We start from the raw sequence: 22,254 nt of genomic DNA, 5'->3' as shown, positions 1-22,254 counted from the left end.
AGGGGCTTCTTGGCACCCGGCTAGGTGAGAAGTTGGGAGGGTGAAGAAGATGGGCCAGAATCGTGTGTGTGTGTGTGGGTGTGCGCATGTGTGTTTAGCAATGTTATCAAACGCAGAGGACATGTCCACGTCCACCCCTTCAGAAGAGAGATGCTCTCTTATGCACCATCACAGTCTGATTCCTCTGGCAAAACTGGGGAATTCTGGTGCAACTTCAAATGGTATCTCTTTGCCCTACTGGGCCTGAGAAAGCCACACGATTTAATCTGAGTTAATCTCTGAGTTAATCCTGGCGAGTGCACAGGATTAATCTTCCCTCCTGTAAATGCCATCTTCGTATGCTCCAACTCCAATGCAATAATGAGGGCTTTCCGGGCAGAACTGTGGGTGGTAGATGTCAGGTCAGGCATTAAGAGGTGGTGGAGGACAAATTTTTGACTCTCACCCCCTACAGTGACGTGGCTGCAAGGAACTAGAAATTGCCAGGAGCTAAAAATCCTTCTTCACCTAAAAGAAACCAAGGGAAGGCACCAAGCCTGTCTTCCATGTTAAATCTTGTACACAATAACATGGTTGCACAAACAGCACTGAAGCCTCAACTGGAAGCATCTTTAGCACAAGATCTGATATACAGTATTTCTGTATCTCTACAATAATCACAGTAATTTCTGTTGTACAGACAAGGGTAACCAAGCTCCTTCAGGATCAGTCTGTCTATTAGAAGCCATCTAGTACAGTGTTTCTCAAACTTGGCAACGTTAAGATGTGTGGACTTCAGCTCCCAGAATTCCCCAGCCAGCCTTGCTGGCTGGGGAATTCTGGGAGTTGAAGTCCACACATCTTAACGTTGCCAAAGTTGAGAAACACTGATCTAGTACAACCAAGTTTATTCAAACCTGATTCAAACTGCACTCATAAACACACAGGCCTGGTTTCATGTGTAGCTTATTTGCCTTTGAATTAATGCAAAATGAAAATGTAACCACTATATTTTGTAAACCATGCTTCCTGGCAAAGGTTCCTAACCTTTTTGGGTAAGTGGGCACGTTTGACATGTCAGCCTGTAAGGTAGGGCTGAACCTCATCACTTTGTCATCTGTAGGCTCTCAAAGGAAACTCTGCAAAATACTTGCTGTGGTCGGTGTCCGAATCACCAGTTCCCTATATGGCAATCTGATCAGATTGTTCCTGCCGCCCCTTCTGGAATATTTGCAACTGACTCCTAGCTTAATATCTTTTTCTGGGTAGATGGCACATTTACAAATAAGACCCTGGGCTGCAGCATCCTCATCTGTAGCTCAGGGTTGAACTGTGGAGTCCTTGGGGTTCTCTGAGCTTGGTTGTTTTCTTGCAAACGTTTTGTTACCCAACTAGGTAACATCTTCAGTGCTAGGTGGCTTGGCACTGAAGATGTCACCTAGCCGGTAACGAAACATTTGCAAGAAAACAACCAAGCTCAGAGAACCTCAAGGACTCCACGCCCTGATCCTAATATTTTTATTTCTTAGAACACTTTCGAGGCCATGGGAAATATGGTGCCATTCTAGAGGCTGGTGCTTTGCATGACACCAGCTACCTTTTACATTTTCTTTCAAGCAACCTTTTAAACGTTTATAAAATTGAAAAAGGCAGAGAACCTTTATAGCTTAATATGTTGAGAACCCAGCCAACCATGTGGTTTACTCAAACGATATTCTAGTATGATGTGTTAACTCAGTCGTAAGACGGTCTTTCTGAGATCCTTTTTAGCCTGAAGTTCACTGGGTTAACCTTTCCTCCCAAACTTCTGCCGCCTCTCTCCAGCTAGACTCCTGGATCTCTCTTGCAGGATGAGTGGCAACCAACAGCACCATCTGCTTTGTTTTAGCAGTTTCCACCCCTCAATTCGTCTCCATTTTTGTTAAGCCACTGGGTCTTGGCAGGATGAGGGCCACTGTGCTCGCTTTGCTCCACATAATTCCCCAGGTGGCAAAAGCTGATACCAAGTTACAGCTAAGCTACTTTAAAAAAAAAAGAATAAAAGGAGAGACCTTGGCAGATTCTGTATTATCTAGTAGAGTGGAACAATATTTTACACTGGTGAAGGACAAGTGGTTGGAATTGCTGTTTATTTTATAAAACTCTGCCTCAGTTAAAGGGGGAGGGAGAGTGGAGAGACTCCTACCATCCTTTGCAGTCTCCTGGCCTTCACCGCTAAGTTTTCCTTTCCAAATCTCTTTTTAAGGTAGTGTGGGCTGGGAGCTTCCCCCACCACCACCAAAAAAAAAGGGGGGGGGAGGCTTGAAATCTGATAGGTGAAAATGGAGCCCTTCGTTCAAACCTTCCTGTAAAAAAACAAGTGCTCTCTTCAAAAGAGAATTTATCTTCCAGGTAGAAGGGTGCTTCCTACTACTACCTACACTTTTTTTAATAGGAGGGGAACACTCCCCACTTCCAGCAAAACAGACTCTGCCTTTAAAGTCCTATCACACCTCAGACTGTGGCCTGCAAACCTGCGCCAGCTCATTCCATGGACCAAAGCATTTCAGCTGCTCTCACCCAATCTTCCTTGAATGTTAAAAGAGTCCACCACCTCTGGAATTCCCCCATACCTGCAGGAACATTTTCCTTACACCCAGCTGAAATCCACCCTCCTGTCCTACAAGCCCCTTGGATCCAGTCCTGCCTTTCCCTGATCTGGATCTTCAAGGATCTGGCACCTCCCCTTGCCTCCCAGAGAAATACACCCCATTCCTTCAGTCTTCCTTCATATTTTCCATAACTGGATCACGGTTGTCGCTTTCCTTTAAATCCATCCCACTTTGCCTGCGCTGTTCTTAAAATGGGATACTAGAACAGGATACCAATGCAGTAGTCTACTGCTGAGTACAGTAAAAGATGCTCTCAATAAATATATGAAGCTGCCTTAGATATCCACTTTGACTACCAGGGTCTTTCCAAGGTTTAGGACAGAGATTTCTTCCCTTCTCCTAACTGCAAATATATATACTTTTTTTAAAATGGAGAACAAACTGTTTCAGGGGTTAGCCATCACTTCTAGCTGCCTCCATTAGATTGCAAAAAATGGGTGTTTTTAAGTCCTCTGTTACTCAAACCAAGCTTCTGGGGAGGGAGCAAGGTATTATCATCTAATATAAAATCCCACCACCTGCTATCTCTGGGCACAGTTTGCTAGATAATTGATCTATGCTCAACTGAAAAGCTTCTAAAATGAGAGGCAGATTTTTTAAAAAGGAAAAGAGAAAGATTTTATTTTGCTATTCAAATCAAAGCTGACTTTACTAGGTCAGGAAAGGTTGCGAAGAACAGCTTTTCTCAAAATCCTTAACAAAATAGGGACACAATAAATGGAAGCATGTGGTTGCGTGGGTGGGGTGGGAGAACTTTTAAGAGCTTGCATTACCCAGGAGAGATGGTGGAAGAGGCATTCAGCAAGAGAGATTTTCAACCATCTTCCTGTAATTGCACATCAAGCCCACTGACTGACAGTTTTCAACGAGCTTTGAACAGAGGCTGTCTGCATAAGCAGCAGATAATAGCAACAATTAATGCTGCTGCGACAATCTGTTGTGCCCACAGAAGGGCTGAGTCCACCAAACTCACGTTCCTGTAGCAGGCAGGCTGAGAGGCAGAACGTGCTGCTGCAGCCTTTCAAAAGTTCAGAGGTGGGTGGGAAAACAGCTCTGAAACACAGCCTTCCCCAGCCAAGTGCCTGCCAGAAGGGTTAGAGCAATGTTTCTCAACCTTGGCAGCTTTCAGATATGTGGACTTCAACTCCCAGAATTCCCCAGCCAGCCATGCTGGCTGGGAATTCTGGGAGTTGAAGTCCACATACCTGAAAGTTGCCAAGGTTAAGAAACACTGGGTTAGAGCGTAACTCATCTGGCCATGAATTCTGAGAGCTCTAGAGGGCACCAGGTTGGGAAGAAAGGTGTGGTGAGGCCACCCTGGGTGGAAAGGGCAAGCAAGCAATCTTGCCTCTTCCCTACTTCACTCCTAACAACTTCGGATGCCAAGTTAAGAAGCAGCAGGGGACCTTGGGGTTGTTTCTGGTGCAAGCCTGGCCAGCTAGCAACCCAAAAAGCCACCAGCCCCGACTGGAGCTTCCTGTAATCAAGCTCTGGTGGCAAAATGGATGCTGTCTGTTTGCTGGCCACTGGTCAGGAAGGCACTGAAGGTTACAACCTAGAGTAAATGGGGTGGGGGGAGGAGGGGAGAGAGAGAAGGAGAAAGGCAGTAGCAGTTATCTCAGGGCCACATAATCCCATGCTCAGGAAAGCCTACTCAACTACAGAGCTGCTTGGCAGCCCTTTTAACAGGAGGTTTTAAGGACCTCCTTAAAAAATTGAACAAACAACTGTGTACATTCTGCATTTTCTCCCCACTGGCCAAGTGAGGGGAGTATTTCTGAGTTTTGGGGTTACTTTCTAGCCGTTCTCCTGTTTACATAGCAGCCTGAGGTCAAGGGTGTGGATTTGTCCGACTCCTAGGCCACCACACCAAGAAGGACTTCATGCCCTTACATCTCCTGGAATATCAGGCCACTCTTAAAAGCGGAGGAGTGGCTGGGCCAAGCGAGAGAGCAGGTAAGGTGGAAACAGGAGTCAAAAGTGGCCAGTGCGTGCCCCCACAGGGGAACGGCGATGCCCAACTGTGGATCAGGAAGGCTTTGATGCCTGGTGTTGCCACTGCAGCAGGGGAAGCAGACTCCTTTGGAAGGGGGTAAACTCCCAGTGCATCACTATTAGGCAGCCCACTAGGGCCCGGATCCCACCCTGCAATGATCCCATTGGGGCACTGCCCCTGAGCTGGAAGGCCCGATGCCATGGTACAGAAACCCACCTCAAGAAAACAGCCCAAGTTAGGTTTGGCCGTGCCCCCCACCCTCCACCCCCCGCAAAGCCCCGACGGTTCTAGCTGGAAGAGAAACAAGCCGTCCTGGATTCTTCCTGCTCCTCCTGCTCTCTCTGGCCATCTAAGCTAAGCTTCTCACTCCTTCCTTCCTCAGCGCCGGGCAGCACGTCGCCTTCTCCGAACAGGAACGCAAGCAATCCCTCCTGATCTGTGCTGTCATCCTCTCTAAGCCCTGCCTCGCTTTCACCTGAGAAAATGCAATAGGGGAGCCGTCAGGAGGGAGGGGAAAGGAGACGGAGGCAGAACAGACTCAGAGCTCCCGCTTGGGCAGGGCCTGCTGGGGCCCCGCGTTAGATGCCACGCTCATCAGGGTGGTTTCATAGAGTATCTGGATGGCTCTCCTCAGGGGCAGGGATGGGCATGCATGGAAATTCACGGGAAGGAGAGGGTATCCAGTGCTTTGGTTTGGCAGAGGGGTGTTGCTTTTAAAAGCAGTACGTTTCTAGACGTTGTGCCCACTCTGTCTGTGAGCAATGCCAAAGGAGGTGCCAGGAGCTGGAAGATAAGGACTACAGAGACGAGGTGTGTGCCTGCAAGTCAATGTTCTGCAGAGCTCCTCACCTGCCCAGAGGTAGCCAAAACTGTGTTATGAAGAGTCATGATGGCAACCTCTAATAATATAATGGATGCCTTTTTCCAGATCCAATATGGTACGTCACCCAAAATGGAAGTACGTAAATCTGCCCACTGTTTTTTTTCTTGGTGAAGACCTGGATTGTTATGGGTATTTTATTTTAAAACACAGAACACACATTAGGTAGTACTAGACCATTTAAACCACAAAACATAGGTGTCAAAACGTATTTTGAAATGCTCAAAGTCAAGTAAGTTCTTCTCTTCTTCTGCAACTTACAGAAAACACTGAACTCCTTAAGTTGGCTGCTAATTTCACGTCTAGAATTTACCTTCCTCTTGCATGCATTTTTTTCCAATCCCCCCCGCCCCCGCCCTTCTCTCTCTCTCTTTTAGCAAAGAAGAGCTTGGCTGCCATTAGCAATTGTGGCAAACAAGAGGAGCAATTTTCAGTGGGATGGAAAAGTAATCTTAATGGGAGAATCAAAAATCTTCTGAATGTAGTATGAACCCAGCTATTTTAAGAGCTGGCCTCAAAAATAAACTTCAAATGGGATGGAGGAGGAAGGAGCTTCAAAAATCTGTTGGGGCTTAAAGAAATGAAGCAATGGAAGAAACTTCACAGCCCTTCTAGTTCAGGCCTCTCTAATCTTATGTCCTCCAAATGGGCTGATACGGCAAATTGGAGAATTCCCCTGCATCTTGCAGACTTGGACACCAAAGTCCAAACACATCTGGATGATACCAGATGAGAAGCCTCATTCAAATCCAACCTCTCCCATCTCCATCTCAGACAGAGAATCCAGTGATAATGAAACCTGTCACCCAAAGGGCTGCCCAGCCTAAAATCCCTGCAACCAAGGGAGAGTTTGTTTCTCCTTGCCCCCCATGTCAAACTGTTTGTGCTTCCAGTATAGCTTTCCTAACGCTCAACCAAAATCTTTCCTCTTGTTAACTTAGATGTAACAGATGTAGTCTCTCTTTCTGCAAAGAAGCAGTTCTGCATAAACAAACCCCAAGTTCAAGGCAAAAAAGCACCATCAGTTCACACTGAATTGCAGAGTATTCATCACCAAGGTCTTGAGTAATGAAGGCATGCATTAAAATACTGATCTGGAACCATTTTTGTTTCTTTCACAATTCCCAAGCAACACACCCAACAGCATCTATGCAAAAAGGCCAGAGAAGTAAATGAACTCACTCTCACCCCTGCCCAATTTTTTTTGCCTTCCTTTTCTTGCCATCATGTCAAAGGAGGGAAAGGACATGCAGACGAAGCCTGATCCAGAAGTGGCTTCCCCTGAGCTACTTTTGGAACCCTGTTCAGCCAGGAATCCGTTGGATCCTGAATGGACAACTGGCTTCCTCAAATGCTCTGCAGCTGTGAGCAACCCCTTCTGACTGATTTCAGAGAGCTACTTAGATGGAGATGGATCTACAGTCTCCATTTTAAAAATGCAAAGGAACTCAGACTGAACAGGCTGATACGGCTGTACACAAAGTGGATTCTTCCTCAGAGGAAGCCTCAGGGGCAGAGGGGATCCAAAGAAGAAACCATCAACCACCACCAAAGGATGCAAACTAGAGAAGCCACCAAGCTTGCTCTATTCTTGATGCTCCCCAAGACCACTGTCCCTGGCTCTCTTCCAACAACAGCTGTATTCCTTACCTGGCATTGTGAAGTCCTGAGTGTAAATGATCTCGTCCTCCAAGTAGTCATCTTTTAAGTCATCCTCCTCTTCCTCCTCATTGTAGCCATGGAGGTCTTCCAGGTAAGGCACCACCGTCATGCTTCTCCACCGATCCTTTGTCTCTGGGCTGGGTGGGATGGCAATGGGAGGCTCACACTGCGTGTGCTTTTTCCGAAACCAGCTAAAGGAAACCAAGATTTCAGGATGGGAGATTTCACACTGGTCTTCTGTAGGCCAGTGTTTCTCAATCTTGGCAACTTTAAGATGTGTGGGCTTCAATTCCCAGAATTCCCCAGCCAGCATGGCTGGCTGGGGAATTCTGGGAGTTGAAGTCCACACATCTTAAAGTTGTTGAGGCTGAGAAACACTGCTGTAGGCCAATGTTCCCCCTCCTGCCCACCTCCCCAGTTCCACCCCCTTACATTTCTTTCCTGGGTAAGAGTTTGGGCTCAGCATTCTTTAAAAAAAAAAACAAAACCCACAAGAGTGTTGATTATGTCTGTGAATTGTGGATTCACAGACTTAAAGCCTCATGATTTGTACAAAAGGTCTGACAACCCCTTATTTCTCTAAGGACGTTCACAATGGCCTTGCTGGACTAGCGTAAAGACCTGCCCAAGCTCTGCTTTCAGTTAATGGCAGAAGAGAAAGTCATTTTCCTCATTTATTCTCAGATACTGGTCAATAAGGTTCCATTTAGAGGCTGGGTTCACACACCCTGGTTTTTATGTTCTTGTGCCTCCCCAAGGTAACGGAGCCAGCGGCCTTCACCATCCTCTTATTCCAAAGACCAAAAAGAGAAAAAAAACACCACTTGGTAGAAGAGATAACACAGAGAAATCAGTTGCATCCTATTCTCAATGGCATGGAGGGAAAAGCCATTTAAGGCCCCACCCACCCTCAGCTGCTTCATCATGATGGAGCCAGACAGCTACTTAACCTGTGTTCTGCAAGGAAGATCTGGCCACGCAGCCATCCGCCAAATGTGAGACAGAGCCAAGTTCTTAATCACATCAGCTCTGTCCACTGCCTTGTATGAGGTCAGCATCTCCCGAGCTGGAGGAAACGGTCAGTTACAGCTGTGACCAGGCCTGGCTCTGGGAGCTAAAGATTGCCTAAGGAATAATCCTTGCTAAGATCTGCCCTTAAGCCTCTGATCCATTTGAAGTAATTTGCTGAACTTTTGCTCTTGACTTCGTTCCAAACCCTGCCAATTGCTAGGTGGGATTTCTTCAAAAGAAGTACAGAGGTTGGAAAGAAGCAGGACCAACATAATCCAAACCTTTCTACCTTTCTGAAATAAAAGCAGGCTTTAATTTTGAGAGAGAGAGATTTCTCTGGGTATTCTCCTCTGTTAAGTTCAGTGTTAGCGGAAGCTGTGGAACCATACTGCACTAAATAAAGCTGATCAGCCATGGATGGTGTCCACCTTGCCTTCTTCAAGGATGGTGGCAGATTCTTTATCAAGATGACTGTGGTGGCATAGCACATAGCAACATAAAAAGGGAGTCTTGCAATGCTTGCAATCTATTTTTTGGACTCTTCCTTGAAAAACAAAGGCACAGGAAGCCACACTAAAACTGAGTTCATGCAACTAAAACTCTGAGTTCATGCAACATGATGTGGATCTGCCAGATTTTTAAACTCTGGTTTATGATTTAGTATACAGGTAGTTCTCGCTTAACAACCATTCATTTAACTATGGTTCAAAGTTACGACGGCCTTGGAAAAAGTGCTTTACAACTTGTATTCATGCTTACGACCGCTGCAAACCATTGTACTACCCCCCGGGGTCACGATGGTCATTTGCAACCTCTTTTATGATAGTCGTTAAGCGAATTACCATGGTCATTAAGTGAATCATGTGGTTGTTAAGTGAATTCTGGCAAAAAAAAGTCAATTGGGGAAGCTGGATTTGCTTAACAACTGCAGGGATGCTGTGATGGAATGGAATTATGAAGGCCAGGCTCAGGGAGAAAAACATTTTCTTACATCTCCTGAGGAGCGTGGGAGATACAAGAGGATGAGACTGGCCTTCATAATTCCATTCCATCACAGATTCCCTTAACAATTGTCATAAATATGGTCATAAAATTGGGGTGCGGCCACGTGGTGACTTGCTTAACGACTGCCCCACTTAAAAACCAATTTTCCAGTTCCTATTGTAGTTGTTAAGCAAGGACTACCTGTATTATGTGTATCCAGCCAAATAGGGTTCATTCAGCATTCCATTATTATGCAAGTGGTTACTTTGCCTATTACATTAACAAAGCCAATAGCTGGATTCACACATTGCTGTAAGTCAAGGTTTACTTCAGCTCTGCTTTTGAAAACAAGCCACAGTGCCCTGGTTCATTCATAATAGGCTTGGGCAAGCATAAGACTACACAACACCTTTTGGCCATTCCTTAAGGAAGCTGTATTTTTTTTCCTGGGATTGCGCAGTTCCCACTGAAGCAGCTGCTCACTTTTGGGAAAAGACAAATTTGGCTTAAGGGGGTGCCTACAGATGCTACAAGCATGCCTCTGTCCACTCCCCTTGAATCAGAAGCACTGCAGAGCACTAAGCTATAAAGCAGAGTTTACAAACCACAATGGTTAGGTGTAACTGCTAAGCCCAAATTTAACTACATGGCTTGCTGCAATGTAGAGACCTGGCAAATTTCCATCTGGGCCAGCAGCTCCACAGATTTTAAAAAATTAATTAATTAATTAATCTATCTATCAATCAAATTTGTATAGCTGCCCATCTCATAGAAAAGCAACTCTGGGCGGCTTACAACAATCCTTTATCACCTTCTAAGGGAGGATATCAGAGTTAAAACTCACACTTTCCACAGGCAAAACAGGCACGTACTAGAGAGCCACAATACCTCCCTTACAAATAACTACAACTTCGATTTCAAAAAAGCCAAATCATTAAAAAAAATAACACTGAGATTGGCTTTTAAACCAATCAATTAAAAAAAAAAAGTTCTTAACTAGTAGTTCCTAGTAGATAGTTCTTAACTATCATTCCCAAATATTTATTTATTTATTTTCCCACATATGTAGGTTGATACACAGCCCAGTAAAAAGGATAAGACGATCCTTTTGTAGTCAAAACATAGGAATTTGTATTTGCTCCATTTTAAATGCTGGTCTCCCTCTCCCCCTTGTTCTACATATTGAATGAGTAAAAATAGGCATGGATAAAAGTGGAAACCCGCAGAGTGGTATTGATTTTAATACTCTAGGTGATTACAGCCAAACATTTGCCTATGGATCTTTGTTGGTGAAGATGAGAAGAGGGAGGGAAACAAAGAGAAACTAATTGTAATTCAGGACAAGTAAGCACAGACAAACAACAAAGATGTTTTTCTCTCCTCTATGTTTAGAGGAAGCAGCTTAAACCACAGATTCAGCTTTTTCAGAAACACCCCAATTGTCTGCATTCACAACCTTTCCTTAGAAGTGTTCCTGGGAGCTAGCAGAAGATAGATAATCCAGAAAACCCAGTGAATCATGACCAGTTTGATTGGAACCCTCTTAAATGATGACAATAATATCAGTTTACGTAACACTTGCACTGCTTACCACAATCGGCCATAAGCAGTGTCTGTTCTGCTCTACAACAATCCCGTCAGGTGGGCTAGTTTTACCCCCTTATTTTAGGAAGGGAAGAAGCAGGGAAAGGGAGTGTATACTAGCTTGCTAAAATTTGCATGAAATTTAAGGTAGTGGCAAATTTCACTGGAAGCTTTGTGTCTGTCCTCTGTTTCAGATGTGAAAGCAAGGCTGTATTATGAATCCCAATATCTGATCTATCAGAGTTACACTCCAGGCTTCTGGATTCACTAATCACAATCCTTGTCTCTACCTACCACAGCCTTCCCCAACTTCGTGCTTTCCAGATGTTTTGAGGACCCCAACTCCCCAACTTTCCAGAAATGCTGAACATTACAAACCCAACATATTTGGGGAAGGCTATCCTAGTGCCTGCCTTCCATGGTACCCTTCTTCTCCTTTCTTCAACTCTCCATTCAGTCTCTTTGGCATCACCCAGGACGCGCCTTTGGCAGATGTAAATACTCTGCCTTCTGCGGGAGGCAGGTACGGTGGGTTGCCTTGGAGACGGGGGAGAGGGTTCTGCCACAGCTTCCAGCGCTCTCCAGGGCTGCAGCAAGGCCTTTAAGGTGTGCCCTGACAAATTAGTCCTGGAGGATCCCCTCTCTGTCTGCACACTTTACGTAGTGTCTTTGCCGCCCTGGGCCTGGGCCATCCTAAGCCTTTTTAGGGAGCAAAGCAAAATATGCAGTAAAGAGGATTTGCTCCCAGTGGGGCTTCTGCAACGGCATTAACCGTGCTGGGGGAGGAGGGAGAGACCCTTCCCAATCTCAGGAAGTTCCAGGAATATGTGAAGGCTCTCTGTCCTCTGTCCGGACCCATGTGCTACCCATGTGGGTTGTTTTGGGGGGCGCCAGGAGTTTTATGCTGGTTTAAAGTTTTTATTATTGTTTGGAAGCCATCTAAGATGGGCAGCTATAGGAATCTGGTTAGACTCCCAAAGTGCAACAAGCTGTTTGGGGTGCTCAGGCTCCTGCCCCGCCTTCGCCAACCTCTTGCAGCCAGCTGGAAGCTTCTGCTGCTTCGGGACCCTGGCCTGCATAGGGAAGGGGCAGGAAAAGCTTGAAAGCTAAGAGGGAGCAGAACTGGGGCACTCCAGGCCATGCTCAGCACCTTCCCACATTCACCCGCTGCACCCACAACTGAGCAGATGCAGTCTCAGATTTCGGAAGGGCCTTGGCCAGGGCCTCCCAGGTGGGGTCCCTTCTTCCTAATGATTGCCCCTTCCCATGACAGCCAGAGGGTGGCTGGGGAATTCTGGGAGTTGACGTCCATACATCTTAAAGTTGCCAAGTTTGAAAACCTCTGGTCTAGGATGTAGGAGATCTGGGTTCAAATCCACCTCAGCCATGCAAACTCAGTGGGCAACTGTGGGCCAATCACACTCTGGGTCCAACCTGCCTCACAGGGTTGTTGTTGGAACAAAATGAAGGAAAGCTGCCTCGGTAAGCTGCCCTGAGCTGTTAGAGCAAATCAAGCACTTACGCTGGACAACCCTGCAGGATGTAATAGCAAGAGGAGGTAGATGACTAGGGGCTCCTGAGATATGAAGAGTTAGCAATGGGTTCCTTGCTGCTAGCAACCATGAGGCCAGCTCTGGCCAGATCACCTTCCTTTCCCTACCAGTGCAATTTTGTTTGGGGTTGAGAGAGAAATTCAGAAATAAACAGGAAAGAGACCTAACATCTCTGGTGGCTCTGCAAAGCAAGAGAAAGCAGCTGGGGAAGAGCAGGGCTCCCAAACTGCAGGGACTCATACTCTGGAAGGGGAGGGGGGTAGAAAGGTGTGAACTTTTTAGAAAAATGATCAGCATAAACAAGAAAGTACAAATGAAGATCTAATGGAGTGGAAAGATCAGGGCTGGGAGGGGAGTGCTGTAAAAAATGGGCCAGTGCGTGGCAGGCAGGCAGGCAGGTCAAGGATTGGTAGGCTGATTGGAAGATAGGTGGCATATTGCTGGGAAGGTCTGTTGTGTACTTTTAGTGTGTGCAAAGTAGCAGATGGATTTAACAGATGTTCAGGTGGGGAGGCATGAGAGTTTCTAAAGAATCCAAAACGGGAAGGGGGAATGTGGTGAAGTTTGAAAATCCCTGGGAGAGAAGGTGAATGGCGCAGGGCTGAGGAACAAAGGTGGTAGCTGCAGTTCTTGCTTTCTAAGCAAAGGATGGGGTGTGACGTCTGGCAGGGTCTTATCCTGCCAAGCAGCTCCATGCCAAGAGAGCGTTAAAGGCCCTAACAACGGCAGAAAAGCCCCATTAAGGGAATTGCGTGACCTTTGCAAAACGCTTGATCTCTGCCGCACCAGACGGCCAGCTCTGAGAACTGCTTGTCCCAGCTATACGGTACTGCGGCGTCTCCAGAGACAGCTGGATTAGCCTGACACAAAGGTTTGCAGCACCATTTGGGTGGAAAACGGGAAATCGGCTGAGGGTAGCAGAGGCAACAGAGAAGGCAATGACTGTCCCCTTTGGGACTCCAGAGGGCCAGGGAAGAAATCTCTGTCTAGAAAAAGTTTGAGATCCAGATACTGAAAGAAATCCATAGGTCACGGGCAGAGCGCACGTCCCGCGTTTCAAACTAGCATCTCCAGGGATCATAAAGAGAATCAGGCAACAGGAAAGAGCTACAGGGGCAAAGAGAGGGTCAGGCAGATGACCCCTTCCTAATTCCTTTCCTGTCTTATTGTGGGCAGTGGCATTGACTGACCACTCTTGGGCCTGGTTCCGGAAGGGCTCTTCTTTCGTTCCTAGAAACAGATGAAAGAGACTGCTGGGCCTGCACTAACAGGGTTAAGCCCCCCCCTCTCCAGCACCCGTGGCTTATTATTATTTTGGCCAAGATGTCAGAAGAACCAGGAAAAGGGGGAAGGGGGGGCAGAGGTGCACGCTCATTTTCCGTCCCCCATGACATCAGAGGATAAAACTCGACGATTGCTGTCGCTTCTTCCCACTTAAGCCGCCTAGCAAAGGTGCAGTTACTTTGGGCAGATTATTCTAGCCGTGTTGCCCTAGAAAAGGCAGAAGCAGCCTAAAGCACCTGAAAAGGACGGAAGCAGGAACAGACAGACCCCAGGGCGCAGATGGTGTCGCAAGGCCGTATTGCCTAGACACGGTGCTGGGGTGGCTGGAGAATGGAAGGCGAGCTCCATCTCTAGAGTTGGTGAATTCTCTGCAGCTCGTTTGCGTGACAGTTTTAACGGGATGAACGTGTGCAGGTTGGAGAGCGTAAGCATCTTAACCCAGGCCACTCAACCGATCAATTATTCCTGAGGGGACTGTTTTTATCCTGAAACAGTCCTAGGCTTACCAGAGGGGCAAACTGTTCCTTCCCCTCCTGAGACAGAAAGAAAGACCTGGGAAGATCCAGCCTCTCTTCCCTCCTTTTTACTTCGTATCAATTCTGTGGCTACCTAGCAGAGGGTCCAACATGAACAAAGCATAAAGGGTGTGTGTGATGTCCTGATTCTGTCCTTGGTGGCCAATGGGAGATTAGTGCCAGATTCCCACCCACCCACCCCCACTCCAGTTGGGGAAAACAGGAACAGTAGATGACTGACTGCCAGCTTCATTTGTGACAAATGGGAGGGTGAATAGAAAATGGCTGATGCAGGACTGATTCCATCACTCTGGATTGTGCACTGCTAGCAAATGAAGGTAAGTCAACTGAGCACGGGAGGGGATGACTGAGTCAGCTTTGTCATGCAAGCCCAGCCAAAAAGCATGCTGCTCAAGGCCAGATGCAGGGGGCTGTCAGAAGGGGTTGACTCCCTGTGTTGCAAAAGATCTTCTGCCTACGTTAGAAAGAAAGGAAACCACTGCTCTTTCCCAGCCTCCCAGCAGCAATATGTGAGAATCCTGTCAACCATGTAGGGTCCTTGTAAAGGGTTCATGGAAAGCAGGCAATGGCACAGAAGAGAACTAGAATGTGCCTTTCTCCTGCTGCCTCTGAAGACAGGGAGAAAGTAGGACACTGGAGTGGAGGTTTATTCTACACCAAACTTATCTTGCTCGAAAAGAACATCCCTGGAACTCTTAATTTTAAATTGCCAGATTCAACCTTGAAAGCCCTAGCACAGCATTTCTCCAGCCTCCAAAATCAGTTTTACTCCTACTCCCGTCCTCCTTTGGATGACACCAGGCTTGGCAAAGCTGCCTTAGCTGCTTAGGCCCAGAATGTCTCAGGAAGAGCATGTGCCAAGACAAGCCTCCCAGAGGGCTACGTAGGTTCTTGGAGAGCTAGGGATGGCCAGGTTACTGGTCAGAGAAGTTGACTAGAAGTGAGGAGACCTACTTCATTCTATCTCAGAAAGCATGAAGTGACCTCAGGCCAGACTGCAATGGGGAAGGAGTCACAGCTTCAACTCTTTAGAGAAAAGGCAAGATTGGGAAATTATGGGAAAAAATGAATCAATTTTGAATTTTTCTCCCAAGAATCATTTGAAAGAGCTCGAAAATACAAACAGAAATTAAGGCTTTGCAAGTAGAATCTGTAACAAAATGTGCTCAGAGTATCTACTGTCCTAAGATCTCACACTCAGATCTCACTGTTCTATTTGGGGAGCCCCCCCCATAACTTCTGTGATTACAAACCTTGGTGTCCCTCAAGCCTGTGGAGTGTGTGCGGATGGTGCTCCTTTGGCCAGGTGGAAATCCATATTCCCAGAGTAAGTTTGATATTCATCTCCAAAATTTCAAGCCTATGGTGCTTATTGGGGGAAACACTGGTGGCTGCAGTGGTTTTATGACAATGCAAATTTTCCTTCCTTGTAAACGTAAACTATTTATCAACGTAACTGTACACTTATCGATCAAGTGTAAAATATCAAGTACTCAGAGGCTTTCTGAAGAAGCAAAATGCAGTGGGATCTCAATTTTAAAAATAAAATTGGTTTACTAGCTATCATCTGCTTTTGCTTTACTGGGGGTGGGGGGAGGAGTTGCTTGTACTTTGCTCCCTCCCAGAAAGTGGCAAATTAACACAGGAAGGACACACAGCTTCATGAAATCAAACAGAAGGGCGAGGGGGGAAAACATAAATGAGCACTCACTTGTGGTGCCTTATCTGTTGTATTGAAAACCGCTTGGCTGGGTCGTATTCAAGCATTCCTGGAAAGAAGGAAAACAAGGGAGGAACTGCATCAGCTGGGGACCGGTGCACAACCAACTGGTAAAGAAGGGGCTCAAAGCCCTATCCCTCCCTCCCCTCCAAGAAACATGAAAGAGTGACTGGGCTTGGAATTCTGGGAGCTGTAGTCCCAACCCATCTGGTGGACACCAGATTGGGGAAGGCTGCTCTGTATACGGGAGCTTCATATGCCAGCAGAGAGGAATGACCTTCAAAAAGCGCCCACGATAATTTCAAAACTTTCTGTGGGGAAGGAGAGAGGCAGGCACACAGCATAAGCTCCAACAACCTTTGCTCTTCCCACCCCAAAACACAACCCTTTCATTAAAACAAAACAAAACAAAACAAAACCACTGGACCAAACCAATCTCCCGCAAGTGCTGTTCTCCAACTACTGGCATTTGGTGGCATACTGCTCCTGATTATGGGGGCTCGATAATGCCACTTGGATGAGGAGTCACCAACAGGCTTCTCCTCTTATGTGAATCCACTTAAACCCTTGACAGTGCATCTGAGCCAATGGCTATCACCCAGCCGGAAAACTGTGTATATTAGTTCTCGAGCGCTTTGACAAATCATCAGACATTTCTGATTTTCCAGGTTCTGGCACGAGCCACCTAGAGAAGGGATCAAGCCAGCTGGGGGATTCAGCAGGCAAGATATATAGAAAAAAGTCCGACACACAAAGAAATGGGTTATTAAAAGTACTGCAGCTTCAAACTGCCTGGCATAACCAGAACCAAGAACAAGAAAAATTGTTTTCGACCTCCAGCAGGCCCAAAGTGGTTCACAGGGCCAGCTAGTAGGTGCACGCTCATTCCATTAGCTCCCTTCTTTTTCTGCAGCACTTCAACTGTTTGCAAAATAGGCTTGACTGCAGGCGATGGTGGGACAAAATAAATGAGTTGCTTAAGTGCTGTGTGAGGCCACCGTTGATTCTTAGCTGTCACTACCTTTCTGCCCAGGAACTAATACATTCTGCCCAACAAGTCAGGTGCCTATCACGCAGAAAACCTTTGTGCTTGATTGCTTCAGTTTCCTAGCCCACCAGAGGCAAATATATTTTTGAGTCTGCTAAACACACTGTGCGCTCCCACATCACCTCCAAGGCACCAGGAAAGGAGGAATTTCCATTTTAAAGCTACACGAGCTGGCTTTGTACAGCAACATTCCCCAACCTGGGCGTTCTCCAGATGGAATGACTCAACTCAGAGAAGAGCAACAAAGATGATAAGGGGTCTGGAGGCTAAATCCTATGAAGAACGGCTAAAGGAACTAGGTATGTTGTGCTTAATGAAGAGGAGATGGAGGGGAGACCTGATCGCAGTCTTCTAATCCTTGAAGGGCTGCCCCAGGGAAGAGGGCATCGATTGATTCTCCATAGCCCCTGAGGACAGGACAAAAAGCAATGGGTGGAAACTCGTCAAAGGGAGATCCCACCTGAAAATAAGGAGGAATTTCCTGACAGTGAGAATTATTAAGCAGTGGAACAGCTTGCCTCCTGGAGTTGTGGGTGCTCCATCACTGGAGGTTTTCAAGAAAAGACTGGACAACCATTTGTCTGAGATGGTGTGAGGACTTCTGCTTTGGGCAGAGGGTTGGACTAGACGACCACCAAGGTCCCTTCCAACCCTGTGATGCTGTGAACTAAATTCTCACTGAGGTCCGTGCTGTCTGGGGGATTTTGAGAATTGAAATTCATACATCTGAATGGTAGCTAAGCCTCTTTGAGGTCCTCTGCAAAGATTTCTGATCACTTTTTAAAGGAGAGAAGCTTGAATGACCGACTCTGCTTGGTTACAGGTCACTTAATGAACACAAGTAGCTGCCCTGTGATGAGTGAGCCGGGTTCAACCAATCCACTTTTTCCAATACTCCACATCTACCTGATCTGTTCCCAAGCTTTCAGCAGAGAAGGATTTTTTGGTCAGTTGATTCTATGATAGAGAATGTCAGGAAATAAACCAGGATTCAAAACAAGACCTCTGCCACTGAGCCTTACCTAGAAATACAGGATACTACCTGATACCTATTTATCTGCCTAGTTATCCACTTAGCCTAGTATTCTTTACTTTATTATATTAAAGTAAGTATTTCCCCAGCATATCTAAAATGAGGTTGGCTCTCTCACACACACCTCTTCATTTAGAAGCAATTACTGCTTACTCTGCTACTCTCCACAGACAGCTTCTGGCCTCTCCCTTCCCAGTTAAATTTTTACTGGCTGCGCATAAATGCCTTTAAATAGTAACCTGGGGAGCACAATTATGTTTTAGAATAGAAACTATTTTAAAAAAGAAGTGCCATCACTGAAAGAGGTCACCAGGACTTCATCAAGAAACAGCATCCAGTTTTCTCCAGGACAGTTAACGCTTTTAGAAAATACTAGATTTGATCTTTGGCTAGCTAACTGGCCAAATATTTACCATGTAGGACAGAAATGCTGCCAGCTCTTGCTTGTGGCGTCAGGAGCTTCCCACACACCAATCTGGCTGGGGAGAGTACTTTGATCTCCAGCTTTATTTCCACTTGACACACCTTTCATTATTGGAGTTTGTGCTACCTGAGGGGCTTGGGGAGAGCAAGTGAGAGCACCGAGTCTTCCCGAAACCCAACTGCAGATGGCTGGACGGCTTGGTTCTGTTCCCTTTGCTCTAGGCCAAGCAAGGGAGGGCCATGGACTGAATAAAATGCATCAGGCTTGGAGGAGGAGGAGGAGGAGGAGGAGGAGTAAAGACGCTGGCAAGAGACCTAGAATCTGATAGGCAATGCCAGGCCCCTGCTGTATAAGGCAGCTGTTAGAAACCTGCAGGCAGCAACTTGCCTTTCCAGTGCATGCAAAATGTTAAAGTTCAGACAGGAAAAAGAAATCAAGGCTTCAGTTTTCGTTGGTCACCTCTTCCCTTTAAAAGAAAACAAAGTAGCAACCTGCAGTTCCATTGAGAAAAGAAATCAGCTTTCTATCCAACCCCTTCCTCTTACTGGCAAACTCAGCTTCTTTGTTGGTACCGGCTGAGGTCCAGATGTGCTGCCTTGCAGAGGGCCTGGTCACTTGCTTCTCACTGCTTAGCGCTTGTTCACAGGCCACCTCAAAGCATGCAAGTCATGGCAAGCACAAGGAGGAAGAGGCCTCACTTGCTTTGGCTTCTCCTTCTAGCTGGATGGATCAGGCCCAGAGGGAGAAGGCGACTGGACAGTGGCACTCTCTGTGGCAAGAAGGAAGCGGGCCCTCCCAGTGCATCCTATCCAAGAGCCTGCCCCCAATGTGGACCCAACTTTGCCTAAAAGACAAGAAGGCGTCTAAATCCCAGAAGGATTTTACACTTTCACTATTGTATGGCTACAGGTGGGTATATGTGTGCACTGAACCCTGCTCTATAAATAGTGTGCACCACACATCCTTGCTACTTTCTATGATGGTAAAGCCTGAGGCCAGTCAGAAGTCCAAAATCTCTGCAGAGGAAGAGACGGCCGCCCCTGGACACAATGACTACATGAGCGTGGTGTTCTCCAACTCACTTCTTCAAGGCAAGGCCTGAGGGAGATTCACAGGAATGCTCAGCATGTCCTGAGGGGCTGGCCATGAGGGAAGCAAAACTGTAGGTAAACACCTCAGCTGTTGGACAGCTGAAAGTGAAAGATACCACTGTCCCCTGGATGAAAGGAATGATAGACCTCAAGATTTAGGAATAGCCATTGCAGTGGGTTTTCCCTGTGACCCTCTATGGAAGCAAAAGTTGGACTTTGGAGAAGCAGGACAAGAGTTACTGATGCTTTTGAATTCTGGTGTTGGAGAAGACTCCTGAGAATCCCATGGATAGCCAAGAAATAGATATAGTTTCATGATCTATTTGTTTGAAGAAATCATTGAACAAATCAACCCAGAGTTCTCACTTGAGGAATTAATGGAAAGAGAAGAGGACAAACAGCAGCAAGATGGATAAATTTGATTATAGTAGTGAAGGGTTCACTCTTGGAAGACATGGCCAGTTTGGGGACAGCTTATCCTAGAGAAAATCTATCAAAATGGTTGCTAAGAGTTGACACTGATTTAATAGCACATAATCATTCAATTGGGAAATGGAGTCATAGGGACCAACGTCACAAGGGATCCCTTGCTTTAGAATTACAAGAGGATCTCTTTTTAGCCAGAGAGGCTAAACATATATACAACAGTAACATTTCTATCCCTGCTTTTTTCCCAAAATGTATTTTATGTGATTTTCTTCCCTCTTTTCTCACCGCAACCTAAGAGAGAGATCAAGCTGAGGCTTGGTGACTGCACTAATGTCTCCTTCTGGGCTTCCTGACAATGCAGGAATTTGAACTGGGATCTTCCCAGTTCTCATTCAGACACTCTACTCCATACTGGCTCTTAGTCCTATCGCAAGACTAAACTTAAAAACGTTCAATCCATGCTTTTCTTTGGATCAAAACTGGAGCAAGGCTCTCCTTGTCCCTGCAGCTGAAAAGGTTAAATTCTAAGTGAGAGAGAATCTATGGACCAGCCCTCAAAAGGAGTTCGCTCCTGGGTATCTGGATGAATGCAAGGAAGCAACCAGCCCAGTGCTGTGAGTTATTCACAGATAATACAAAAGCAGCCCTCCTCCCCTCCCACAACATACACAGAGATGAGTAATTCATCTGCATCTGGAAGAGCATGAATTATCCATCTCACCAGTGGAAGCTGACTAGAGAAGGGAGTCAAGTCAGAGTACTAACTCGCAAACAAAATCTGGTGGGCAGTCTCTTCCCTTGGTGATTCTGTATGACTACAACAGTCTTCCCCAACATGGTCTGGCTAACAACTCCCATCATTCCAGGCTGAGCTGGTAAGAGCCAGAGACCAAAATGACAGGAAGGCACAAAGTTGGGGAAGGCTGGGTTTGAGTGTCAAGACCTCTCCTCAAAAGAGGGTTAAAAGAGTCTCTGGATAACTGCAAGCTGGTTATTCTGTCTCAGCCTAATTTAGCTTACATAATTGTTATAAAGCTAAAGCAGGAGAGGAGAGGAGAGAGAGAACCAGCTCCTTGGATGAAATGAAAGGCGATTAAATGCACTTAATATATAACTTAACATTCAATAAACTCAGATTTGCACGGCATGCCCAGTTTAAAAAGGACTGTCGAAGCTCAACCACGGTGGTCACACTTACAGGGAAAACTGTAAAAGAATGACTGCAGCACTTAAGGTGCTGATGAAAGCTCACAGCTCAGCTCTGCAAGAGTTGCCATCTCCCAGTTGCAATGAAACTGCAAACCAGCCCATCCCAGAGAACGATGGGAACTTGTGTGCTTCACAGCCTCACCCAAAGCTCAAGGCAGTCTCCTACAGAAGCAGGGCAAGACCTTCCTGTTTGAGCTGGTTTTTAATCAGAGGGTGTGTTGGGGAAGAGCTGTTGGCGGACAGGGCTCTCTTTCAGCCTGCGCTTTTATTCTGTTAGGAACTGGGGGGAGCAAGGGGGATCGGTTTACAAGCTATTAACCACCCTGAGTCCTTCAGGAGAGGTGGGCTAGAGCTCTCAAAATAAGCCCAGTCTGTCAAGCAAGAGACCACCGGAAAACAGCTCCAAGCACAGCCTCATATAACAATCTCAGCACAAGATGGTCACATCAAGAGAGAAAAAAAACCACAGGAAATCAAAAATAGCCATAAGATGACTCGGATGGGGTGGTGGTAAAGGAAAAGAAAAGTATCAGGGACATCAGAGAGGGAGGGAGAAGAAATAAACTGGTTCCTAGCAAGATCTGCTTGAAACATGCAACGTTTGGGGTTTTAGTGCCTGAAGCATTTCAAATAGCCCATCATGCAGCGCCATCTACAGCTACTCTTTAGGGAGCGCAGCTTTTTGATAGAGCCATAGTCTCAGTGCTCAGGACAGAGCACAAGGCAAGCTGTTCTGGCATGTCTGGAACTACACATCTTTGCTTCCTAGGAATCTCTGCAAATCCCTCTTTTTCAGTCAGGTAGATGAGCCCGTATCCCAACAAGCCTTGCTCTTAATTGTGATCTTGGCACACCAGTCCCTTTGAGAATCCCACAAAGGGGAGGGGGGAGTTGCAAATTCCTAGCACCCAATGGAACTGAAAGAGCTGAAATCCGCCCAAAATCCATCCAAACTCAATCACCATTCCTCCCCAAACAGAGACCAGCCTGGTTTCTTTCTAATCTGTGTGCAATTAGATACAGGCCTGGTCTCTTCATGGTTTTTATCAGCCTCCATGTCACCATCATCACTGCCTTCCTCAGCCTTGCCCACCTTGGCTAGGTTTGATCCAGGTCAGGTCTCCTCCCAAGCAGAGCAGGATTTCCAAGCACTGCACTGCTTGTGAACAGCTGGTAGCAG

General features: G+C 46.4%; 1 protein-coding gene across 1 annotated transcript in view; it reads right to left on the bottom strand.

The window, feature by feature from the left end:
• Positions 1–22,254, bottom strand: part of STK11 (serine/threonine kinase 11) — an 81,485-nt gene that overhangs the window by 15,550 nt on the left and 43,681 nt on the right. Inside the window, exons 8-9 of the mRNA XM_088149386.1 lie at positions 15,832–15,889; positions 7,157–7,359 (exon numbers count right to left, since the gene is read on the bottom strand). Coding sequence (XP_088005512.1) covers positions 7,157–7,359; positions 15,832–15,889 — 261 coding nt within the window. The remainder of the gene's footprint in view (positions 1–7,156; positions 7,360–15,831; positions 15,890–22,254) is intronic.

This window comes from Python bivittatus, unplaced genomic scaffold, assembly GCF_059951505.1.
Source record: "Python bivittatus isolate LINGU-HERP-01145 unplaced genomic scaffold, Pbiv_v1 ctg000580_np1212, whole genome shotgun sequence".
NCBI lineage: Eukaryota > Metazoa > Chordata > Lepidosauria > Squamata > Pythonidae > Python > Python bivittatus.
The sequence above is the reverse complement of the archived record's forward strand: the minus strand, read 5'-3'. Positions and strand labels throughout refer to the sequence as shown.